At 34.8% G+C, this 19,001-nt stretch overlaps 1 protein-coding gene across 1 annotated transcript in view; it reads right to left on the bottom strand.

Moving 5' to 3' along the window:
• Window positions 1-19,001, bottom strand: part of LOC138702778 (carbonic anhydrase-related protein 10-like) — a 1,183,548-nt gene that overhangs the window by 588,970 nt on the left and 575,577 nt on the right. Inside the window, exon 5 of the mRNA XM_069830077.1 lies at window positions 5,883-5,949. Within this exon, the coding sequence (XP_069686178.1) occupies window positions 5,883-5,949 (67 nt within the window). The remainder of the gene's footprint in view (window positions 1-5,882; window positions 5,950-19,001) is intronic.

The raw sequence follows: 19,001 nt of genomic DNA, 5'->3' as shown, positions 1-19,001 counted from the left end.
GGCATTTCCCATATTTATTCTGCGTTTAATTTCCTCCCGAGTGTCATTTATATTTGTTATGTGATGGTCAAAATTTAAACCTCTTTTATATGTAGGCTACTATATCTACACAATTTGAGAACAGCCTCTGAGAAGTTTTGTAACGGAAGGAAACTCTTTTACTTATATTAGTGGTTATTTAAATTGACTCCAAAGGTAGGATTATTATTATTACTATTGTTATTATTATTACTATTATTATCATTATCATTATCATTATTATTATTATTATCATTATTATTATTATTATCATTATTATTATTATTATTATTATTATTATTATTTTTTTTTTTTATTATTATTATTCGATTGCATATAGTTGTCTTCATACGAGTATGTTTAAGTGAATGATACTTCATCCGTGTAAAATGTCTTTTAATGTAAATACGAAAGAAATACTCTTAAGGAAAGAGAAAATATTCTTTGTTTTGCGCTAAAGAGATCAATCTGGACACTTCCTTCAAGAGGTAATTTTTAATAAAATGAATAAAATTCTTTATGCTACTGTTGCTACTAGTGATAACTGATGATGCTGCTCATGAGAATGACGATGAAGACGATTCATGAGAACATTACTGTTTAAGGAACAGAGAGAAGATTAGAGTTGGTATAAAGTATAGCCACAAAATAAACTGCAACAAGAAACTTAGTTATGAACTTAATTCTCTTTGTGATATATATTTTTTAAAATTTATTGTTAGCCCTACAGCATCTCTTAGTGCTTTCTGATTAAGCTTCCAGATGACGTTACTTGTCAAAAATGTGACGTTGAAATTGTTCCTGATATTATACTGTATTTTTATTTGAAGTCTGGTTATTTAATAATCCGACACACTCACGATGACACTCGCATTCACACAAATTTCCGGACTCTAAATACCCAGGGAGCTTTACTCCTTGAGAATCTAGCCAGGGAATCAAACCCGGTACCTCCAGATTTGGACGCCAGCATGCTAACCACCAGATCACTGATACAGTTGTGAGATATTTCTTTTGCATTTTAAGCTGAATTACTCACCTTTGTATTGATTAGCCTTTAAATTACAAAATGTCTCAAATTATATGTTATTGTGAATTCTATTAGTAGGCCTAAAATGTATTATTATTATTATTATTATTATTATTATTACTATTATTATTACTATTATTATTAATTCTTATCCATTTACTGACGTTTGTATTGACTCTTTAATTAATTTCTAAATGTGAGTTACCAAGTTTGTCCCTTTGTACGTGTCCAACATAGATTTTTAAGAATTTCTTCACTAAGATTTCTATTCTTCTCTATGGTTTAGAATTATGTAGAATGAATAATTATGTATAATGTCCAAAAAAGGTTTCCAAACATTGACTGTTGATAATAAAATAAATAAAAGAAATTGTAATAAACACAACCCTTTAAAAAGAACACCTTCGAAGATATAGACGATTTGCTATTTGCCTAACCCAACATATCGCCTAAATGACTTTAACTATTGTGTTCCATGATTTCTTCATAGGTAGTTTACCTGTTCTCCTGGAAGATGTATTTTCAAGTATCGATAAATGTTATGGTTCATACTTCATCTTTCGATACCATCTAAGCTATAAATTAAGTAACAGTTGATACGTCGAGGAGTTTCAATTAATTAATCTCCATAGTCCCCTGATCTTAATCCCTTAGAATCTTGTCTATGCTGAGATTGATAAAGTTTGGTATTTTCATAGTCGCTTATTTGGGGACATTGCATCAAAGGATTATGAATGCCTGTCAAGATATCTACGAAAAATCAAGAATTCTCGAACGAACGCGTTTTTGTATGCAACGAAAACCTGAACACTATACACAAATGACTGGCCAGAAGATATAGAACTTGTCTAGCAATAACTGTGAAGCCACGTAGGTCCATAAGTGATATATTTTTTGTTTATTTTAAAAAAATTACTCATTTTTTTAACAGGCTTACTATCTGACATCAGAGTCTGTAATTCTGTAATTTTTCTTCCAACATTGTTCATGATAAAATAAGAACGTTTTCATAAAAATAATTATAGTAATTGCAAACAAATGCTCCTGAGAACGGTATAAAACTATGATTCATCCAGTTCTTATGAAAGAAAGTATAATTTTACAAATTCTTTAAGTAAACTAAACTATCCTCACGGAAGGAGTCTCTTACTGTAAATGTCTTGTGAGTGCATTCATCATAGTTCTCGTTTTTAAATGCAAGTTTCGGAACATTGAATATAATAAAATCTTTAACACTTATTTACATCATGCTCTTTACTAAGTACAGCTGAGTGACTTCACCTCAAAGAACTTTGTACAACCAGTATCTAGGACATGGATGATGCTAGATATGACAGTGGATGGATTTAATGTCATAAGATGCCGTTTTTAGAATTATATTTGACTGTCCAGTCAATAGAATTTTCGAGTTCTTTATAGTGGTCATATCAATATCTTAAGAAGGGTGCGGTCATTTCGGCTCCCAGTAACCTGTTTTGGCTTTTGGCTGTTAATTGGGGCTGGTCGTTTTGGCTCCCTCAGTAACATCAAAGATCGGTCGTTTCGGCTCCCTCTTCAACACTGAGGACTGGTCGTAACGGCTCCTGCTTCGCATTTAACGGTCTTAGGACTAAAATATTGGCATGATTAAAATTTTTCTTAACCCAAGTAAGTTTCGTCTAACTTATAAACATAATGTTAACATAAAATACGTTTCAGCCATGGTATGAACATAGACTTCAAAATTTTTAGCTCACTTTTTTCATGTACTGCAATCTAGTGATCTTCCATAATTGAAGTCATTTATGTTTGCCTCAATAACTGTATGAACTGTGATCCATTTGTTTGATTTTCTTCTGTCGTTATTACTTCGAAGTGTTATGTAGGCCTATGTGTCTTCTTGAATTTCCTTCAACACTTCTATGAAATGATATAGGCTAAATTAGGATGGGCAGCATCGAATTCCAGGTTGAATTTCGCATGAAACGATTCGCAGCAGTTTGTAGTCCGGTCTCCTGCATTACCAAAATTAGTCCACATTTCAGGATGTAAGTCAGATTCACAAGACACAGAACAAGAGTCGATGAGGGAAGAATACCGCTCCACACCAGCAAGCCGATACGACTGTTCAGGAAAGAATACCGCTCCACACCCGGGAGCCGATACGACTGTTCAGGAAAGAATACTGCTCCACATCCGGAGCCGATACGACTGTTCTGACCAGGGACCCAATATGATCATGAAGTGTAGCAACGGGAGCCGATACGACTACCCCGTTTAAGAAGATAACAGAGGCTGACAGATCGATTGAAAAGCATTTTCTCAAACAAAAGGCTTATTTTAAAACTGTTAAAACTATCAGAGTTTACCTTATACTAGATAATGATAATAGAACAAGTAAGTTTTTATGGATAATTTATACAGCCGCACAATTTCAATTTTTTATGCAAAGGTTCTACATTTTAATTGTGTAACATCAAGTACATGTCTGTAATATATCAATTATAAAGAGAAACATTATGGAAACAGTAACCCATAAAACAATTAACATTCTATAAAATTTTGATAATTCCAACTTTATGTTAGGATTATACGTAGTTATGAGCATTGAAAGCAACTTAGAAAATATTAGGTGAATTTCCAGATTTTCGGCTGCTAAGACCACTAACGAGTTATATTTTATTTGATAATTCAGGAAAAAAAAAGTTTTCTGCAGCCTACCAAACATCCAAAATATAACAGAAATTATAACTATACGGTTGCTTGATCTTCTAGTTGGATAAAAATTTTATTCCCCTCAAAGTATGATATAGAGAACTAATGGAAAATGTAGTGCATATTGACAAGACGGAAATACCAAACCAACCACAAGAAGAAATTTAAATTTAAACTGTTTAAACCATAATGCTGATTGCAATATAGATATAACTAAAGAATCGAAGTTACTATTCGGAAGGGCTGAAATAGAGTAGGTCAGAAGACTTAAATATAGTGTAATTTTATTGGAAGGACACATCACTCTTAATTGAAGAAAAGACACCCAGAACAGACACGTCTGATCACATCTAAGGAAGTATTGCCATAAGTAGACCAAGAAAAATGTGAGGAGATATGTTTAAAATTATGAAGAAACAGTGTATACGAGTAAAGAAATGGAAGTAAACAGCAAGAAACTGAGATAGAAGAAGATTGAAGAACTTATGAATCTTTTGGATTGTAGTATCATACGATGATAATAGGCCTAATAATAATAATAATAATAATAATAATAATAATAATAATAATAATAATAATAATAATAATAGTGTTGATAATGGTACTGATAGTAGTTTATTGTCAAAGATCAGAGATCACAGACGGCATATCTCATTCACTCACTCACTCACTCACTCACTCACTCACTCACTCACTCACTCACTCACTCACTCACTCACTCACATATCTTACAACACTCAAATCATAGGTGCATACGGAAGAATGACAGTACCCAAAAACATAAAAAAATGCAAAATATCTCCTCTATAACAGTACTATTGTACGAAACATTATTTTGTTTTGAGTATTTCAGCATATGATCTATATAGAGTCATTAATTATTTAAAGTTTCCGTTATATTTTTCACATTTGTAATAACTTGTCGAGTACGTACCTACTTCAGTGAGAAAAATAGTCATTTATTTATTTATTTATTTATTTTTATTTATTTATTTATAATTATAAATTATTATTTGAACACATACACGAGCATATAATGTTTATATCTTTCACTACATGTAGTGTATAATATGTGCATTTATTAATTACTGTAAAATTACTCAAGTGTTTGATGTAATAAAAATTTGTATGTAGCCTATAGAAGAATATTTTCAACCTTCTCACGCATATCGGCCTCTATATTTTATAATTTGAATTCTATTAATTATATAAATACACTCCACGAAGCAGCTCGCTCTCCTTGATTAAAAGAGGAAACTTTTCAACAAAATACTGCTTCTTAATAACTAGTTTTATGTATCACAGGAAGAAATATTTTCCTATAAATCAAATTTAACTATTTTAATAAATTAGACGACACACATATTTGATATTAACACTGCTATTAATTTTAAGTTTCAACCTAAACTTAATATTTGTTATAAATAATTATATTCACGGAAATCTCATGAAAATAAATTTTCTTACATAATGCTCAAAAGAATCCCAGGAACGGAAATTAAAATAAAAATGACTCAAATATTATTTTATGTTACATTTTCACATAATTTTCTTAAAATATTCAAATTACTTTGATTTTTAGTTACTGAAAATGGACTCCTGAATTGAAATTTTCACACAATTTTTTAAGAGATACCCTGAGTATGAATTTTCACAGAAATTGCGCGCCATACACTTCTATAAGCCTAATTGAATTTTCCCAAACAATTCTAAAATAATTCCACAAAAAAGTGCTCTAATAATCCGTGAACATACAGTATTTTAACTTTTTTTACAATATTGTTGAAAAAAATAATTCAGCAACTCTAAATTTTGCCTCAGAAATTGGCTTCATTGTTAAAATCACGAAAACGAAATAATTAAAATGTTTTCAATAACAGTGAATTTAAAAATATCTTCAAAGCTCTTCGTTTTATAAACAATAGAGTTAAATTTACACATTATTTATTTCCTGTTACTTAGATAACTATTACCTTGAAAATTATACATAAATGTTAAAAGTAAAGAAACCAGAAAAGCGTCGATATAGGCACAAGTAGAAAGCAATACTATCTGACACAGCAGACACATTACAGTAAATAGGAAAAAGTTTCATAACGGGGTGACGCCACTTATAGTGAGGTAATAAAAATTATCTCACCTTTGTACAGGATCTTGTTGAACGTGCTGGTGATGATGCGGAGCTCCGGGTTGGGCGTGTCTCCGATCTGCAACACAAGATATGCTTGTCACACACACTTGACGTTGATGGAATGCCGCTTCGTCTCTAGTCTCTTTTTTTGAACAAATGTTATTGGTTTGGATATTCACTGTAGCTGGACGTATTGACACAATTAGATGCTCACAATAATAAATCTTGTTTAGTTTAACTATCTATATTATGACCAAATGAATCAAGTATCTTAGACCTATAAAAGTTTTGAAACCAGTGTTTGTACTGAAATAAGTGACCAGCAGAAACTATATGATTTTGCCTTATTTGTGAACAGATATTCTAATTAATAACCATTGGTTGGACGAAGTTCTGTGTACACATGAAGCACACATTTTCCTTAATGATGGAGTTAATGCACGTAATTGTAGAACTTGATCTGGAAATGATACCCGGGTTCTAATAAAACACTGTATGATGTGGCTTGGCCACTGGCTTCACTTCACAATTAATAATTGTTTCATATTTCTTCGAAGAAGACAACAATTGAATAATAGATACTGTCACAGTAAACGGGGTGCGCTATTACGATATGCTTCAGAACTTCATCGCCCCTAAACTGAGAAACCACGAGCCGGAAAACATAGTCTTAATTGAAGATGACGCACTTCAAAACAATTACACTGATAATTTGCAATCGTGTCATCAGTAGGCATTTTCCAACAATAAGTCCTCCACGATTTCCAGGTCTGAATCCATCCGACTTCGGGCTTTGGGGTTAACTTTAAGAACGAATTTCTGTGGCACACCTAACAATCCTACTGCAACTAAAGATGCTCTCCCGCAGGAAATTGAGAATATTTCGACACTTTTCTGCAAAATTCTGTGTATGGTGTCGTAGGAAGAGTGCTATTTGTTAAATAAGCGAATGGCGAACATATTGCTACTATTTTTTTAAAAACCAACTTCAAGTACTAAAATATTTACAACACTTCGAAGATTTAAGTGAGCTTTAAGTGATCTTATATGAGGGGTGCAGAGCAGAAGTGGTGTAAGTCCAAAATTGGCAGTTGTGAGATGTCATTTACATGTAACTATGCCAATAAATTGCCTTTGCATCTTTCCTAGAGTTTATATTTTTCATTTTCACACAACCCTACTTTCTCAATGTCACTATTTGGACATACACCGCTTTTGCTCTGCACCCCTCACATATACAGGATGGAAGGGGGGCGAAGCACCAATATTTAAGAGGTGATTAAACGTCATGTTAAATATAACAACACTTTTATTGCATTAATTGTCCTTCGAAGAAGCATCGTTAAACAGGAAGAAAATATTCTTTGCCCAATATTTGTAACGCTCTATTGCGGTAATGGCCCTAGAAAAACGGCTGATTGCTATACAAGCAGATAGGTACAAATAATCTGAACAGTTAATGTCTTGAATTTTTTTTAATTAAAAAGTTTAGCTATGAATTTAAATTGAATAATTGAGAAAATCGTTAAAATAAATCTTCCAACGCAGCGCTCTCTCCAAAGACGCCGACTGAGTAAAGTAGAAGGGGAGGGAAGATCAGGAATGCAGGCCGCGCTTGCTTAGAGTAGGCGTACTGTTTCGAAATCCTTCAGAGAAACATAACGATTTCCTCTAAATCGGTGAAAGTTAGAAAAAATACTTATTTAGATTTTTCATATCTCTCCTCATGATTTATCATCAGTTTAATTTTGGTGCACAAGTTACCATCCACTCTGTGTGTGTATGTGTGTGTGTGTGTGTGTGTGTGTGTGTATCACACAGCGTGTTAAAAATATGGAATATTACTCATATCTTCTTTAATTTTAATTTCACAAAAAAAAAAAGTTTTACACAAAAACTGCTGGAGATAAATCATACAATACGATACAGTGTTCGAAAAAGTAAATTTATTCAGGCATAGAGTATGATAGTAAACTTTATTTATTAATGATATATTTCGAATGTCCACTAAACTTTACGTACGAATGTGTAGAAATTTTACCCAGGCGTTTAATGCCTTTTAACTATGTACTAAACTTGTTACGCGGACTTGAAACTTTAGACAAGTAAGTATGTAAAATCAAGCTAAGTAGACCATAAAACTAAACAAAGCACTATCACTAACCAATCTTCACTACAGATACTCAAAATGAGAAACAATGTCTCAGTCTATTCGGAAACATTTCATTGTCTTTCTCACAGTTACATGACTGATTTATTCCATCTCATACCTACAATAGACTTATTTACTTACAACTTACTTACAAATGACTTTTAAGGAACCCGAAGGTTCATCGTCGCCCTCACATAAGTCCGCCATCGGTCCCTATTCTGTGCAAGATTAATCCACTCTCTGTCGTCATATCCCATCTCCCTCAAATACATTTTAATATTACCCTCCCAATCTACGACATAATTAGGAACATTAAATCCAGATGTTTGAGATGGGCAGGGCATGTAGCACGCATGGGCGAATCCAGAAAGTCATATAGAGTGTTAGTTTGGGGGGCCGGAGGGAAAAAAAGACCTTTGGTGAGTCCGAGACGTAGATGGGAGAATAATATTAAAATAGATTTGAGTGATATGGGATATGATGGTAGAGACTGGATTAATCTTGCTCAGGATAGGACAAATGGCGGGCTTATGTGAGGACGGCAATGAACCTCCGGGTTCTCTAAAAGTCATTTGTATGTAAATAATAATAACAGTAATAATAATGATAGGCCTAATAATAATAATAATAATAATAATAATAATAATAATAATAATAATAATAATAATAAGAAGAAGAAGAAGAAGAATATTATACAAAATTTAAAATACCGACAATGTAAATTGTAAACAATATTAATAATAACCCCCGTCACAAAATTCTGCTACTTTAAACTGAAGGAAAGAATTTCCATGTGTCGGATATCCGCTTCAGTGCCATTTTATCCCACTGACAACTATCGCCAGTCTCGTCGTTCGGTTGGCCTGCCGTTCTTCCTTGAGAATTCCCTCGCTTCCCTCCGGAGTTCCGCATCCTTCCGTTTACTCTCTCTAGTACCCACGACAGTACCGGAGATCACCGGAGGAGAGCTTTATTCGTAGTATTAAATTCCTCCGTCAATAGTATTCGTCCGCTGAGCAGCACTAATTCCAAAGAGCTCTGTTAGAGAAAAGTGGAAATACGTTAACTTACAATCTGACTGGTCCAATGCCCTCTATAGAGTAAATTGGGAACGAATATAAATGAAACCGATGGAGTTTGAGAAGCCAGTGACTTACTAGTAGTTATAAACAAGCAACTGTAGGAAGACTAATAACAGCAGATTACGTTCAAAGTTTATATAAATAACATACCCCTTCAGTACGAATAAAATAATAATAATAATAATAATAATAATAATAATAATAATAATAATAATAATAATAACAGTAATAATAACAATTATTACTATTATTATTATTATTTTTTTTTTTTATCGTAATACTGGCAATAATAATGTATAGAAATGCATTATACTATAACCAACTCTAAATTATTGATGTTTACTCAATTAAGATCCTATATAATGTGTAGATTATTTTAGTATTAAATGTAATATACAAAAACTATGTTAGTAATCTGTGTAAAGCACTGCAAGATGAACGACAATCCATGCGCTATCTGCTGAAATTAACGGGCATTTTGCGTCTGTTAGCTCAACTTCATCTAACGCACTTTAACGAATAAAATTAGTCACAATATGTCAATGCAACAATATGACACGATTTGTGACCTACTTGCAGTGAATGACTTAAAGCTTGTCGTGTGACCAAGAGGGAATGTCCTCGCTCAAGTAAATGTAATACTTTATACTCCCTGAAAATGGTTTTAATAAATATTCTCATTCGAAACCATCCGCTTCTTATAGTCTTCCATCCCTTATCCCCTAGGCTGTTACTATCTTGCAGTTTAATGACTCAGAAGGGATGGAAAAGTAAACAAAAAAAGTGAAGTTATGTAATATATACATACCGCACTGCGTTGCCAAGTCACACTAGCGGTCGGAGAGTGGGTGAGGATGAAGGGGTTGGTTTGCAATATGCTAATTAACAGGGCGTGTCATGCAGAGTGTCCAGCCCATAATAATAAAAAAGACAAACCAAACAAAAAGGAAAGGAATGCCACGCAGCGGTCCATATATTTAAGCGTGTGACACAAGATGGCATTACTGTGTACACGGCAACACATAAAATTGCTTGTAAATTTACTGAAAATGTAGTTCCTTTCTTGTTCCTTTTTTTTTTTTTTTTTTTTTTTTTTTTTTTTTGCTACACTTTCTAGACAATAAATTATTTTGCATTCATTGTCTGTTTGATTCCGGGTAACTTTTATATTATGTTCGTAAGGCAAATCTTGCACATTGTACAATAAAATGCAAAAGACCGCTTATTGCATTTTCTACATTCTTTCAGATTTACAAATTCTGTACATCTGTGTGAAGTGTTAGTTTAACTTGTTCTTTATGAAGCGTAATTAGCGTACACAGAGAGTTCATTTGAATTCAGCGCCTGTAGGATTTAGAACAGTAAATTTGTAGATGTAATTATATAACTAGCTCACTCCCACCAGTATCTGGCGCGGCGGTTTCAATTGTGCATTAAGTTTCAAGTGAGAAACTCTTAATGCTGCTACTATTGAGCGCGTTTCTTGAACACAACTATCACATTCACGTCATTATGCTTTCCCTGCACGACTTCAAGTGTTCATACTATTCTGCTTTCTTCGCACGATGTCAAATATGTTACGTTGCTATTATAGTGTGCGTTAAAATAAGTGTCATACTAAAGCTCATGGAGCCCAATAAATTAAGAATTTTAATCACATTCCACTCTCAAGCTCATTTTTAATATGCTCGTTAGTTTTTATGATAATGATGTTGATGAAGATGATGATAACGATGATGATAATGCTGTTATTCCTATTGCTATTGCTAATGCGTACGTTGGTGATCATGAGGTTTTTAGAATGTTTCCTAGAAGTTAATACTGCATTGATATCAAACAGTGAATTACCAGTCATATAGCAACTTTGTAAGGAAATACAAACGATGTCAATCGAGTGTGGTCCTTTTCCAAACTTTATTATCTCTCTTAAGGACACTAGGACTGAATTTTTAGCCAAAATGGCAAAAAAATTCAATTTTTGTTTTTTATTTAGATAAATGATGACTTTACACATTTGTCTACGTTATTGTTCTATATTTAGCCTCCATCTTCCATTTTAAAGGTCTGGCGGCCATTTTCAAATCCCGCGTGAAGGAGATTAAAACGTGCAACGCCCATTTTCCCTCAATTGTAATGAATATCTTTATCATATCATATTAAAATTTCCCTCAGTTTTCGCTATAGATAGACTACTTCAAAGCATGCCTTCTCTGCCATCGTCTGACGCTTTTAGGAATTAATGTCACCGTAATGAACCCAAAAGGAAAATAAAAGTTCGCACGCTTCAATATGACGAAAATGTCCAAAGAAAAATATTGTTTCCAAAAAGGGACTGGGCCTATAATGGTGTTGGAGAGTACAACATAGGATGCAGTGTCATGCAACATCGTAAGACCACTATAAGACAGGAGGATCTTCCAAGAGTATCACAAGAGATTGCAGTGAGGCGAAACAAGAGGAGACTGTGTGAGAGTAAGTGGTCAAATAATGATTCCAAGAGGGTGGCCAGGATGTCAAAAACGAAGAAGGAGGAAGCCAAGAAGAAGAATAAGAACCAAGAGAAATGCTATAGTGCTGGGAGTTCTGAAACATTCAATGTGAAGAAACATGTTGAACATTTTTTAATAAATTAAATTTTCTCAAAACGACATTTTTCATTATACAAAACATGGTCCCTCGCGGTTTCCATTTCCTTCAATTTACATAAAATTCTGCATGAATACTCTACATATATCAATACACAAAACTATGCATGGAATTGTCTCTTGGTTAAATACTTTTCGTGTAATGAATTTTCAACTTAAAAAAATACAGGAATTAAACAAAAAAAATTGTCCCAAATGAAAGTTTTTATGTTCTTCACCAGTGCTCAGATTTAAAAATCAGTGCGTATGTTTATGAATTATGGAATGTAAATCCTTCACAAAAAAAAAATTCAAAATAATATTTCGTTTATAGTCCCGCGAGAGTCATATTGAATTTACCCATAATTTAAAAAAAATAATATTGAAGGAATTGATGTATGGAATTTGTTGAAATTTGATACAAGTGTTTATATAATACTTAGAACCAAGTCAAAAAATTTGAAAACAATTGAATTAAAACCATAGAAAATATTAAATTCAGTCTCAATGTTCCTTAAGTGAGATCAGAGGCCTTACGTTATCAATGTTAAGTGAATCATTTTTATGTACGTGTATCTCAGGAAGTATTACTGATATAATTATATGTATCAACATTTTACTATTGATTTGTTATCCTAGAAATGCTGAGCTCTTGTTTATAATGCGTACTTCGTGAAAATAATAATTTATGATTTTCTTTGTAACCGATTACTTAAAAAAAGAAAATATTGTATTAATATTCATGCACGATCATTTTTTTTTTACAAATTATTTTAAGCTAAAGCTCAAGAATCAATGTAAATGCTGTATATAAGCTGAAAAAAATCTTGCTTTTAACGGTCTAATATTCTGAGGAGAAGGTAGGCCTCCATATATGTTAGGCCTATTTGTGAAACTTCCGAGAAAATGAGAGATAAAGTAAACATTAGGAAAACATGAATTTCTGAAACTATGTACCTAGGATTAATGTTAAAATTGTTTAAAAAAATTTACAACAAAGAGAGCTATGAAAGTCTTCAGCAAAGCGACAACATATAAAATAATCAAGAACACACCCAATCACAACTTTTCTACAAAACAGTTTCAGAGATTTTTATTATTTATATTTTTATTGAATGGTGCGGTATGAGGGAAAAGTAGTTTGACACATAAATCCTATTACGTAATTAAAAGCACTTAATTTTCGAATTTTTCAATAAATTCCATACCATTTTGCGAAGATAATTTCAAATAATTATTAGCGGGGAAAAAATAGTGATTTATTTCACAATTTCACCTCTGATCTGACCTTTCTCTAAAGATCAAGCAGTAAATATAATATGTTATTCATTATTAAGACGCAACTACCATTTCAATACTGACACTCAAATATGAACACATGAAACAAAATTTATCTTAGAAGAAGAGTAATAAAGGAAAAAGTCCACCGTTGTGGCTGAGGAGTTAGCGAGTATAACTCCGAACCCGGTCCCGGTCGGGACGATTTGCCTGGATGAGGTTTTTCGGGATTTTTCCCCTCACTCCTATGCAAGAATATCAGGTAACCTTATCAGGCGATTGAAACCCCACTCATTTTCGCCACTTCCTTTCCTCCCCTATCACACTTTCATTCATCATCCCGTTACTTCTTCTGGTTTTCAGGCGCCCTCCGAAGCTGCTGGCTTTCTCGACCGGCTTCTGTGGATTGTATTCATGTGACGATGGATAGCTACTCTAAGGGAACCCGGGGCAGACCTTCTCGGGAGAGGACTTCCGCCTCGGACCGTTAAGGGAGCCTTGGGGTGGTTGCCGAAGCAGGAGTGGTACATGGACACTGTTGGCTGTAGGGACCGGTCGTTATGGGGGCCAAGTGATTAGGTCGGTGCGCGTAGAGGATCGGTGGGCACGCAATTCATCCCATATAGGGGAGTGTAGAATAGACCTCAGGTTGTAGTGCGTGGGATGTTCCCTCCTAAGAAGAAAAAAAAGGGAAACCATGAATGTTTCTAACCTGAGAGTGTGCGAGATTCATGTTTTACTCATTACGGCTAACAACATCATTAGTAACGAATTCGATAACATTAATGTTGCTGAAAATTTGTTATTTAACTTTCACAGTTTTCTATCGTCGTTTGGTTAGGTAATAGCAAATCAATATTGGATGAGAGGAGTTAAAGTTACAGGAAATATCGCAATCAGGCAATCGACCCGAAAGAGATGCGAACTCATGCCAGAACAGAACCTCACACTCATTACCTCGAGTTATGCCGATGGCCCTTGATTGTGTCAATAAATGTTTTTCTACCACTGTTCTCGATAACGCTATTTGTATTATTGTTACTGTTGATAATATAAATACTGCTTTTGCTGTCAATAATTTTGTTCCTACGCCTCGGTTGGAATGATTAAAGATAATAATAATAATAATAATAATAATAATAATAATAATAATAATAATAATCCGTGGCGCTACTACTGTTATTTACGGGGATGGAGCTTCGGACACCGAAGCTATGAAGCTACGTAGTGTGTTATACAAGGTTTTTGTTTACATCAACTCAGGATAGTACAGGGACTTCTATTGAGCAATGCTACGCTTGAATAAAAACATTCCTCCGTATACTTAGGCGACTAAAACAATGAATAGATTATAATACACATTTACGAAAGCGACTTATCTCTTTCTCTTCGTTGTAGGAAATGGTGATAGATTTTAAATAAAAATGAATGTGTACTTTAAGTGTCACTAATTTTGTTGCAATGTACAGTGAGGTCACGAAAAGGGCGTACCCCACATGTATTCTTATTTCACTTACTTTGTGAATTTTGAATGTGATTGTTGGTACCCCCATATTTACATTGGTACCATAGTATCATGGTAACCGTGCAGTTATAAAGAAACATGGGTGACCAGAATCCCTTTATAATCAAACAAAGATTAGTGACAGCGGTTTTGGTTTCATGAAAGACATCATACCGGCGACACCGTGGAAACAGTGAAGATGAAAATTCTTGACCGCTTTGGTGTAGAACCGCCAAGGAAAGCAACAATTTTGGGGTGATAAAATGTGCATCCGTAACGGGTAGTGTGTAAATACTGACTGAATACGACCTTTCCCAACCGGTGAATTGGAAGAAGATCTGCAGATGATCAAGCTCCTTTTGCCTGGCCCGCACGAAGTCCATACCTATCGACACCTAATAATGCTCTCTTGGGGATTTATCTAGGAGGAGGTGATCCAATTTTATATCAATACCTATTTGGATTCTTCGAACATCAAGAAGTATAGAACTGAAATCATTCTTATAATTACAAAAAATGACAATTAAATCCAGAGTCAAAACAAAATTTGCAATTTGCAATGTGCGAAATCACCGCTATAACACAACAATTACGAAAAGCTGTGGAAGATGCCTTCGACGAAGTGACCCTTGATTATCTCCGCAAAACATCTGCCAGGACATGTCCAATTATAAGATGTTAAAATGTTTTACAGTGTTTGAGTTGCAATAAGATGTTTAAAATTTCAGAACCACTTACTGGATCCGTTACAACTAAGTTGTTCATTTGTCAGGGATGTTTTGGACTAACAGATTAATATGGCGAATCTCAATCACAAATGAAATGTTACACAAAATGAGAATAGTAAGTAGTTCCGAAACGTTGGTTCGGATACTGAAAAGCTACCAATTATTATTTAATTATGTTCTAGGGCTGCTGTGATTATTGCTTGTGGGACCCAGTATTATGAGATACTAAGCAACATATTCCATGTTGGAGCATAAAATGTATCTCCTTTCGTTAAAAATTTCACTATGCCAATTTTAGCAACAGGAAGAACTGAACCGAGTGTATCTTCTTTAGCCATACTGCATGTAAGACTAAATAATGGACAGCATAGAATGGAATGGAATTTGAGTGAGAGGGCACGGATGGCTCAGCACTGCGACGTGTTGAGCTCTATTACGCTAACCCTCGATATGGAATTAGTTGCATGCCACAGATCGCCTACGCGCACCAACCCAACCACATGACTCTCTAACGAACGGTCCCTACAGCGAACAGAAATTCATATACCATTCCTGCTTCGGCAACTTCTCCCAAGCCCCATGTGGGTCCGCCTCGGGTGCTCGTTGCAGAAGCCATCCAACGTCGCTTAGCTGCATTCCACGGAGGCCGGTCGAGAGAGCCAGTAGTTCCGGGAGGCCGCCTGTAAAGTAATCTGAAAAACCAGAAACGGGATGATGAGGAAAGGATGATGGGGGAGAAAAGGAATTGGCGAAGATGAGTGGGGTTCCAATCGCCTGATAAAGTTACCTAATATTCATACATAGGCGTGTTGGAAAAACCCCGAAAAAAACAAACCCAGGCAACTCGTCCTGGAATCGAACCCGGGACCGCTGGGTTCGCTGGATTCAAAGTTCGGAGTTACACTCGCTAACCCCTCATCCACAACGGTGACAGCATTGTACTGCAATACATCACCGCAAATGAGAAAAATAAATGTATTACCTAAGAATATTATGCAGGTAATTAGAATATTAAGATGACGTTCATTTTAACGTATATCAGGTTTCTGCTTCCAGTACCAGTTATGTCACTTCTAATGAAGCAGGGTATTCTAAGTATTTTATTAGCATCACTTTACAGTTTTGTTCTAAATCTCCGTGCCAGTTTTATTTTTTCTGTTTGAAATAATGTAGATATTTTCTTGACTATGTTAGAATACCGTGACTAATTCCAATCAGTTGGTCACAGAACAAGAAGGATGATTATTTACTATGCGTTTATCATCTGGGACTTTATAAGCTCGTCTTGAGAATTTTTTTTTTCTGACTACAAGAGCTGAATTGAGGCAAAGAAAAAGAAAAGGAGGTAAGTAGAAATCTCGTGGCCTTTAGTCCGCTAGTATTCTTAGAAGAGTTAAATGAAGGAAGTTACAATGGGTTGGTCACGTAGCTGGGTTGATGTAAAGAAAGAAAGTTATACGGAAGTTTGAAGAAGAAATCCCTTGGAAAGAGTTCACTTTCGAAACATAGCTGCACAGAATAGGGGACGAGGGAACATTGATGTTACTCCGCATATTTGGAACAGCTTTTCAAGCCCTATAGGCCCACCATTTTGTTCACAACATGACTGTCGTGTTTGGAAACCCCACGTGTCGCAGTGAACGTGAACGCGACAGCCGATAGAAACCGAAACGTGGCTTTTGTGGGTATTTATTTCCGGAAATCGAAGCCAATGCGGAAGAGAGGATTATGCAGATACGGAACGCATCGTGGTATACTACATGGTTTTCTAGTTGTAGGTTAGATAGGTGGTTTGTATGTGAAACAGCAACAGCAGACCAGCAGACAGAATTGTCTGCGATTATGCAAACAAGCACGCTCTCTCGCTTCCGCGTTGTTTTGTTGGCGACGGCATTTCCGCTTATGCTCCGAGCTGACACGCGGCCGGCTCACAGGAAAACACCCCGGTAGCATGATGGATGGAGTGCACAACATTAAACCTCGTGTCTTGTTTATAATGCCTCTGGTGACTCGCGAAATAACAGACATTGTTTGAAGAAAGTGAGGCTCATGAAGTTAATAAATCCTTCAAAGTCACAAACAATTTTAATAATTTTATTGTAAAGAACAAGGATGTACTACCTAGGCCTACTTTAAGGCAATCTTGCTATAAAATGACCAGGTATTAGGAGAGGATTTAATAAAATCACAATCATTGCGTGAAACATGTTCAGGTAGTCGACTTAAGTAATAAAATGTAGTACGTACTTTCTTTGACACTTAAGTGTATCGTTTTATATTAGAGCAATCGATTGACTGAAAACAGTGATAGTGTAACCGAATGCTTTAATCGATTAGTAGAACGGTAAATCGAATTTTAAACGATTTTAAAAATTGTTAGTAACTTTGAAAAAAAAAAAAGAAGAACACCAACAACAATATGATTGAATAACAATTCCATTTATGTTATAAAGAAGAACACATGTTTCTACAGATATTTTAATTAAACTTGTGTATATCGCAAATAGTTAAGGAGAAATTGACACTGTTCATGTATACAAATAGCCTAGTTTAAAATATCAGTTCAATGCACACTTATTTACAGTCACATCTGTATGCTCCAACCAAACACATTCAATTCGTTGACAATACTTCGTTATTTCAATTTTATTCGTTTAATACAGGTTACAGGACTCATTATTAGGTACTACAACGCAGTGCTTCCCAACCGCCGGGCCGCGGCCGTGTACCGAGCCCTGGGTCAATTATACCGGGTCGCGAGGTTTTCTCCTGGAATTTCTCATTTTACTTTCCTAAGTATTTTTCATGAATAAATATTTTATAGCGGAAATACTATTAGGATAATAATTTTTCTGATTTTGTTGAAAATGTAGATCCATATCTTCTCTAAACTCTAAATTATAAAATCAAACTAAATAATATCTGTGTAGAAAATGTTAGTGACCAAGCCACTTATGTTTGAATAAACGGGAAATTTTCACACTTACAAACATTTAAACACTCGGAAAAGAGAATACCGGTGTTTATGACCGGTCATAAACATTTCCTGCAGGCCTATTACAACTGTGGGTGGCGAATCCTCTATTCTCAAAACTGAACGAAATAACATCTGTGTTGCAGATGTCAGTGTCCAATTATCTGTAAAGTATAAACAAAATATTTTCACTTTAATTGAATATTAAGGCAGCCTGTATTCAGTTCTCGATACCGAAGAGTCATTGTGAATACTACCTTTTAGGCACCGGCGTAGCTTGGTCAGCCTGCCGATCCGGAGTTGTGCTTGGGTGAGCGAGTTCGATCCTTGCTTAGGCAGTTAATATCTGGTTGGGTTTTTTTTCCGAGATTTCCCCAATCATAAGTCGCATGTTAGGTAATCTATGGCGAATCATCGGTCTCATCTCGCCAAATACCATCTCGGTATCACCAATTCCATAGACGCTAAAAACCTAGTAGTTGATACAGCGTCGTTAAATAAACAAGTAAAAAAATTTCCGCCTCTTCACAAGCTCGCATTGCAGTGTGTAAGTGCTTGTTTCAAGGCAATGCACAGGTGAAAATTAGGTGAAAATGACGAAAAATACGAAATTCGGTTCTATTAATATTTTAAATCCTTGAACATTATATTTTAATAATCCATTGTCAATTTTGTGTTTTGGGCCATTTAAATATCTTTCCGGGGTATTTAAATACCCTAGCGCAGTGGGGGTGTGGCTGTTAAATGGCTGCTGCCTCTACTCCCGTGCTAGTTTATTCTACTAAT

Source organism: Periplaneta americana, chromosome 7, assembly GCF_040183065.1.
Source record: "Periplaneta americana isolate PAMFEO1 chromosome 7, P.americana_PAMFEO1_priV1, whole genome shotgun sequence".
NCBI classification, from domain to species: Eukaryota; Metazoa; Arthropoda; class Insecta; order Blattodea; family Blattidae; genus Periplaneta; species Periplaneta americana.
This window is presented reverse-complemented; position numbering and strand designations above follow the sequence as displayed.